We start from the raw sequence: 8,774 nt of genomic DNA on the forward strand, positions 1-8,774 counted from the left end.
TTATCTTGAATATTATTCATAAACGTAAATGATAATTATTTTTCAATAAATAAATCCAAACACAGTAGTGAGGTTAAACGAAACATTGAAGCATTTAAAATCATCGAAAATTTATTTCGTGCCTGTTACATCATTAATATATACATATATACATAGTGAATAGATATATAATGAAATAGTAAAAATAGGAAAAATGTTCATTTGTCATTTTCATTGTTTGTTGACTAAATAATGAAGAAGGAAACAAAAGTCATTTAAATACGTCTTTAAAGAAAACATATGTATATAATTGTAATTCTTATAACAGCACTCATAGTTGTAAAAAAAATGATCTGTTATTTCTCAAAAGGAAAAAAAAGCACTCCTTTGTAAGAGCAGACTTCTGGTCGATATAATCCCTCCATTGATTAAAGTCGATGTTCTGTCAGAATTCTGTCCCCAAAGGACGACCTTCGTAGTGGGGTGAGCCGACGAATAAGGGAGAGAATACTGGCCGTCGACCCCAACAGTTTAGTTGCCTTATGAAACGCGCATGAATCGTTCGCGGTTCACTTTTACGTTTCTTAACAAAAATTTTTCGTAAATTTCTACCATTAAGTGAAGTTTTCAATACAGTGTTCCGTTGTTGAATCAAATATTCGATCGTGTGAGTTTTGAAAACGAAAGGTGAAATGTATTATAGAACACAAAAATTTAAAGAAAACTACGTATTGTAGAAAAATATGTATATTTGATAATAGTTAACTGCTTATGTTTAAAATGTTCTAAAGCCATATTTACTTTTTCAGTTTACAAAATACTGACATTAGTTTTACGTTTTAAAGTTGTACTAAGTGCGCACAATTATTTTATGTTTTTAGTTTGTTTTACCTAAATAATATAAAATTCTTTGAACAAATACACAACTTATATAAAAATATTGAATAAAAATTACTAGTAGTTTTCAAATAATATTTTCACACAATAGTGTTTGTTTTTTCGACACCTTTGATAATTCTTAATCAAAAACATGCAAATTTTTTGTACAAGATCAAGTTATTCGCTGTTTGCAGAAGTTGAAACCGTTAAAATTTGCTCATAAACTTTTGGTTCTAATCTTTTAAATAAAATACAATTATATCGTGACGTTTATTTGACTTTAAATTTCATTGCTACTTTTCTAATTTCTACACAAAAAAATTAGAACATTACTGGTGCGTGACAATTAATAATGCGACATAACGTAAATTTTTCACCATTACGAAGATGAACAGATTTTTAAGATATAAAGACAGAAAGTTTGTGGTGAAACTCATCCGGTATCGATTCCTATAAATTGCAGTGGTGCATCTACTAACAGCACATTTATGACTCCCCTTTTTTCGAGGCGAGAGAAATTTTTCTCAAGGAGAATGTTTGCACCAAGATAAACAAGAAAATTGTAAGTTTGTAAATTTATGACATTAGAACTAACCGGCACTGATAATTTCATTTTTTGTGTCATATATTTATCGAAAAAATTGTAAAATTAATATAATAAATTTAAATAAATTATTATATACATATATTCAAGTACTATATTTATTCATTTGCGATTGTTCAGGGATTGCACACGGATGACGAGTTGGATATGAGTTTGAAATTTAAATGGCTCTTTCTTGGAATGCTGGTTATCGTCCACCTTGAGTTCGGTAAAACCTTTATGAATTTTGCAATATTTTACTAATTTTACTATTTAAATTCTGCCCTTGTTATAAAAATTTTTATAAGCAAACAGAAAAATATTGTTTACCATTTATCTTTTATTATTTGATGTAAATGTCCGTTAGTCATCTATTATTTTACAATAATTAACGATATAAAAAAAATTAGATATAGCTAAATCAATAATGGAAGATGAGGAAGAATTTATAGCGTTGAAAATTGATTCTCCTTCTTCTCATATCGCTCTTTCGGGAGACCTTACAATATCTCTCGCAAAGTCCAATCAGACATTAGAAAAAACAAAGTACAAATATGCGTTCAAAGATAAAAATAATGAAAGTGCTAAACTGCTGAAAAATGTTTCTAATGAATATTTATTACTGAGGTAAGCCAGCATTTATTGCATTACGAATTATTGAAAATTATTGTTAAAATGTGAAAAAATTTTACTCTTTATCTACAAACGAACGATGTGTTATTTATTGTTTTCTGAATGTTAACATTGTTTTTAGAGTACTGTACCTTCTTGAAGACATATCAGAATTAATCGGTGAAATTCAACTGGAAAGGTTGCCATCAGAAAATGAGACAATTTCAATTGTTATTCCTTGCGGATATTTCACTCGTGGCGGTGTTTATACTCTGCGAGTGGAGTATAAATATGAAAATTCAACAGTGCCTGTTGCCTCTCTTTATCAGGTTATTGTCATTGTTTCTCATTTAAAACATATACCTGTACATTTGTTCATAATATATTTAGTATTTAGTATTTTAATTTGCAATTACGCACATACTTTTTCACAATCTTCTAACACTCGTGTAGTAATTAACAAAATTTTCGTTTATAGACAAGTAAAATATTGGATGTAAAGTGGCCACTATCAACGATTTATTTGGAATCTCAACAAATTACTTCTTATCCGACTGAACCTGTTAGAGCCACAGTAAAATACGACGGAGTAAATTGCAGTCCCTCCGAAAACGTTCCTCTAGCTATCTATATTTTACAATTAATATATTGTGGGTCTAATCTAACTGCCTGTTATCTACAAAATAATACTTATAGCCAAGTAAGTGAACAATTTTTTAAAGTTTTTCTCGCAGTTACTGTTACTTCCTCATGTTTCAGAGATTATTAGTGTCTGAAGTTATAAATTTTACGTTACATTTCCAGGTATTATATTATGAAGAAATAAGAGATCTATCATCAAAGAATATTTCTTTCCAATGTGAATTTTTTGGATTGCCTGGGAATTATGCTATCAGATTGAAAGGTTCAAATACTAATCCTACAGCACCAAACACTAGTGTGTATTTCGAGGTAATTAGTTACCATGTAAACCGATTATTAGTAAGATAAAAATGATAATTAAGACACGTACTTGTAAATTAGCAATGAATTTACACTCAAATTACAGGTGAATTGGTCGGAAGAATTCAAACTTACGGTTCATGCAAGATCGATATACCCTTGCGAAGGACCAGGGGGGGTAGCCGTCCTTTTCGAATATCCTTCGTGTCGATTAGAAGGTGATCGTGTTCGCGTTTACGGACGTTTAAAGGCTGACGTTACTTCCGCTGCTCCACCCTCCAGTCTTCATTATATTACAGAATCCAGATCGATACCTGGCAAACATTCTATAGCCTTTGATTGTGATCTTTTTACGGAAAAATTTGTCGAATACTGTTTTGTCTATGTTAGTCAGACTATCACAAGTGCTATGGTGGATGTTAAGAATTCTTGCATACCTACATTTCCTTTTCAAGGTAAATTTCATTCTTTTTTATAATATTGTCACAAATATCATATAGTTGTATTATGAATTAATAGAGCTTGTAAACTTTGGTATCATTATTTATACGGTTAAATGGAGATGTTGATTGGTGAATAATTATTGGTTTATTAGAATATCTTGTGAATAGAGTGATTCTCCGGAGTGTTATTTCCTTCATTTGAACAATTTTTTATATTCCCAATGTAAATCACATTAATTCGCGCCGCATTGGTTACAATACTAATGCTAAATTGATATATGCTAAATTATATTCTTATATTGCCATTACATTACATTACATTAGATATTGTTCTGTTAACTTTCATTAACATTTATTGCAATGCATATTTTATGTTTGTAAGAGCTGTTCACTTTTTGTGCTTCATTTTCTCTTTTATATTCATTTATTTAGAAGGCGATGCTGCGGGATGGGGATCTTGGAATCCTTGGAGTCCATGTAGCAACTCATGTTTCGGAGGAATTCGAAATCGATATCGCTTTTGTGATAGTCCTCCTCCAAAATATGGAGCAAAATTTTGTCAAGTAAATTTTTCTTTCGAATAGAATAAAAAAGAGAAATTGTTTTAGTTGAGAATTCAAGTTGAGAGTTCAAGATTTGAAAATTAAACAATGATAGAACCAATAAAATTAACATTTATTTATTAAATTATAGGGTAAAGCAATAGAAACAGAATTCTGTGGAAAAATTTTCTGGGAGGAATCTAATAAGAACGAATGGCATAATCGAATTGAGAATTCTGAGTGTCATCGTACAGTTTTAGCTGCAACAAAACCGGAGATCAAAGATGAAATTGAACTGAAATGTCGATGTGGTTGTCCTATTGCATTAAAAGAACAACCTTTTAGAAAAATACTCGCAGCTAACACTCAAGCTTGTCCTGGTAAATCTGTTTGGCTTTTACAGGTAATATTTAATATTACAATTTACCTGCAGAGATTAAAAAAAAAAATCCTCTTTTGGAATTTTTTCATACAAGTGAAAAGAAATTTGTTTAAGTCTGTTAATATCAAAAATTATGATCGGTTTTGTTATTATGAAATGTTTTGTAGACCAGGTGCGACTGTAATAATGGCAAAAGAAAGCACGGGATGATTCTCCGTAAAAGAATAAATTGAAGATTTTTTAATTCAAGGCTTCATTTTCAAGACTATTGATTCTAAACATCTGTTGCATACAGCTCCAATACATCCACCAATACAGATTAGTATTTATAGACAATCATATTGTATTTAAAGTCATATTGCAGAAAAGGTAAAACAAGCCTTTACAAAAGTTTGCATGAAGCATTAAAAGAATACGAACAGATTTTAATACGTTTTCGTTTATTTTTTTAAATTAGTTGAAACTTGTTTTGTATAAATATGGGTAAAAATAATCCATGGTGAAGTACTATAATAGCAGTTATATTTGAAAAATGAAACCTCGAATAAAAACACTTCGTCCTATATTTTCACTTTATTTTTGCACCAATAGTAGCACTATGTGTAGTTGCATTATCATTATAGCCGCATCATGCATATGGAATATTTATGAAAATTGATTTCTTAATAACAAACAAATTTCATATAATGAAAAATAATGTCAATAGTATATAATTATTATAGAATCGAATTTGATTTATCTAGGCGCAGGCGAATTTTGTAATTCGATTACATTTAGATCAATTACACTTTCCTTGCCCAAAGCAATATTTTCGTGTTCGAGATGGCGATAATTTAAATGCGAACCTCTTAATCGATGTTGCTTTTGATAAAATACAACACACTGCAAAGACAATAATCAGCACTGGACAAAATTTATTACTCGAATTTTGTAGTGATGAACGTACAGCATCAAGAAATGTTTGTATTGGTGGTTTTCTTGCTAATTTCATTTAACATGATTCAATTGTAGATAAGAAGTATTTAAAAAGAAATGGAACCGTAACCGTTGTGCCTTTTGAAACAAATTCAACGAACGTTGACAAAGAATGGATCTTTTGGAAACCAGCACACTTAGCAACTGCCCTTATTTTGATACTCATGTTCATAGTTTCTATTGTCTTGACGTTGCAATTTGTTATAAAGTACAGAAAATATCGTATTGCCGAGGATTTGGATAGTTTAAGCGATGTTTCCGGTACAATTAATGTTATTTTTTATTGATCACCCTTTCTTTTTTGGAAAAGTACTTATTTGTTAATTATTACATAAAGTTATTTAATGTTTCAATAATATTAATTTTATATTAGTATGTATTATTTTCATAAATAATTTCAACTTAAAGGATTACGTCTACCTAGAGGGGTCAAAAAGATAAATATTCTAATTGTTACATATTCCAGAAGTCTGAAGTAGTTTACACGCATATAAAATTTTATCCGAAAATCGATAAATGTTTAACAAAAAAAATTAACGAAAAGATAATAATTCTTCATGTATTATTTAGACAAGTGGACTTTATTCAAAAATACAACATCCTTCTACTTGCACCATTTTTCGACCTCTAATAGTTTCCAAGATGCTAGATCAAATAGATTTCTCACCTAACTTTGAAAATGATTTTCACTCCATCAATTTCAATGCTTCACCATACCAAAATATGTGGACAATATTTTTTTTTATATTACTGTATCACAATTTGATAAAAATTTGCAATTATCATTCTGAGATGGTCCCTTATTAGTGGGAAAATATTCGCTTTAATGATCACCTATAATTTGAACAAAAATTTTGGAATTTGTACTCTGTATTTGCAGTCTTTAGGTAGAGGTAATACTTTAAAACAAATTTACTATTCCATCATTAGAATAAATTGTCTCTTAAAAATTTACGATTAAATCAGACTTTAATTACAATTAGAACTAATGTCTGGCCGATCGAGATTTCTATCTACAAGTACAATTATTTCTGAAGTCATCTCAATGATAGATACAACTACAAGACGTTCTCCAAAAGAAACTTTAAATAATACAGAAGAATGCTGCAACAGCATTGAAACTTTAACAGAGTAAGAATAATAGCAATGTTTGAACATTTTAAAAGATTATAAAAGATTGTATATGTTGTTTTAAAAATAGCAAATTTAAATTAGAATATATGTATTACTTTTCAAATATAGATACAAAGATGAATCTACACTGAGTTCTAGTACATTAAAATTAAATAACACAATGGAAACTTCTTCAGACAAAACAATCACATCAATTAAATCAAACTGTGATAAATTATTATCAGCTTCCAGCATTCTTGTTTACAATAAACCAGAAGTAAAATATGCTTATCCTGTAAAGTAAGTTCAGATTGTATTTTATTTAATGTAATGAGAATTAAAAATTATAATTTAGTTTGTAATTCATATATAGATTGCAAACAGTAGATTATGGTACTTTAGAGGAAAATGCATTAAAAATAGAAAATGAAAAATTGGAAAATAATGAAATTAGTTATTCTGAAGGAAAGGTAAATGTCATTATTCAAAAATTTACAAAAGTATAAAAAGTCATTGTACTTTTTCTTATTTTACATCTTTTTCTAATACATAGGAATCTTCACCTGAAAGTGTTCTTTCAAGTTCATCAACATTAGGAAGTGGGAAAGAAACAAAAGAAAGAAGAAATCGTGAAAAACTTTTACAAGGTCCAGGATCAGAATTTAGTCTCACAAATCCTGATTCAGAACTGGAATTGGATTACTATGATTATAATGTAGCAAATGCTAGTGCTGTTCCAGGATCTTACTTAGGAATGGATCCTGCTTTCCTAGTCTGGATTCCACCAATTGAAGACTTAAAACTTGATACCGAAGACCTTCTCCTGGGGTAATTAATAACATATGTTAATTAATTAGTTAACAGTAATATTGATAACTATACAAACTAATTACTTCTCAATAGAAGTAAAAGGAACTCTATTTTGACTCTTGAAACTGAGGGTGCTGCACTAACTCCATCTGAATATCGAAGAATGAAACTTTCTAGCTTCGAAGATTTTGGATTTGAATTAGAACAAGGGTAAATAATAAAATAAATAGTCTATTTTTTTATGAATAGTTCATAAACATATTTTTAATTCATACAAATGAATTAATTTTATACGGTAAGTTGTAGAATTGATTAAATAGTTTTGTATTAATAGTTAAAAATATATTCAAAAAGAATGTAACAAGTTGTTAAAATGTAAATAATGAAAATTTGAATAGAAATGACATTTCCAAAATTTTCAGAACAAGAACATTTGAAAAATTACTTCCTGTCCAAAAGCTTTTAGAAGATTCTAGTATCAAAGTAAGCATGGAATCTATATCTGGTATTCTCGAACATAAACAATATTGTGTTATTCCAAGCAAGAGGTAAGTTAATAATACTTACTTGTATAAATATTATTTAAGTAATGAATAGTAAAATTTATAACATATTTACATAAGACAAGTTTCTAGTTCTTATACCCTTTATTTTTTCAAACTCTCTGATACTTTTACATATATTCAAGTGCAAATAGTAAGTAGATTATTCCTTTGACCCATGTGTTATAAGAAACAATATAAATAAGCATAACCCATAAAAGTAACAATAACTGTTCTTCTGTTCAATATGAGACAAAAATGTATTTTTAAATATTCCACTTTCTTTAAGTTATTTTCAAAATAATTACTTTTATATTAATAATATTTTTTGCTTCTCATAGGATTCGTATAGGTAAGGATGAAGAATCAAGTGAAGAATCTAATTCTTCCAAAAGTCTTCTTGGAAGCCCTACAAATATGTTGGATAATGATGAGAATAATAAAGAAAAATTATGTTCCACTTCAAATAAAATATTACAAAAAGATTTTTCAAAATTAAAACACAATTCTAATCAAAAGAAGATTTATAAAAATCAAGATGAAAATGTAACAAATATGTCTTGCAAGTATAAAGAATTAATGGGATGTACCCAGTCATTTGGAAATATAAAAGATGCTGTAAATATTCCCATGACAGAATTATCAGGAAGTCCTTTAAAAAAATTTGCTGAAGTTCGAAAATTAAATTGTAAAGACGTTAATGCTTCTTTAAATATTCAGAATCCAGATTATGGTATAGAAGCATTTTGCATAAAACAGGGATCTTTTTATGATCAAAATATTAAATTCGTTGACGATGACGATGACGAATATATCAATTAGAAATTATATAAAGTTATTCTTTTAAATTTTTATTGTACAATACATATATAACATTTTTTTATTTCAATATTTCTTCCGTATGACTCTCTGCGTTAAGAGCAATAAAAATTGGTATTTTAATAATACTTTTTTAAAAATATATTTAAACTG

At 28.5% G+C, this 8,774-nt stretch overlaps 1 protein-coding gene across 1 annotated transcript; it reads left to right on the plus strand.

The window, feature by feature from the left end:
* Positions 1–1,609: 1,609 nt before the first annotated feature.
* Positions 1,610–8,624, plus strand: LOC108571144. The gene is given in 16 exon segments (XM_017933123.1): positions 1,610–1,670; positions 1,852–2,068; positions 2,196–2,382; positions 2,532–2,753; positions 2,858–3,004; positions 3,102–3,450; positions 3,871–4,001; positions 4,132–4,383; positions 5,106–5,598; positions 6,321–6,468; positions 6,580–6,750; positions 6,824–6,920; positions 7,004–7,278; positions 7,354–7,470; positions 7,683–7,808; positions 8,144–8,624. Coding segments are annotated over 16 exon segments (3,474 nt in total).
* Positions 8,625–8,774: the final 150 nt, after the last annotated feature.

The sequence above is a fragment of the Habropoda laboriosa genome, unplaced genomic scaffold, assembly GCF_001263275.1.
Source record: "Habropoda laboriosa isolate 0110345459 unplaced genomic scaffold, ASM126327v1 scaffold106, whole genome shotgun sequence".
Lineage (NCBI taxonomy): Eukaryota > Metazoa > Arthropoda > Insecta > Hymenoptera > Apidae > Habropoda > Habropoda laboriosa.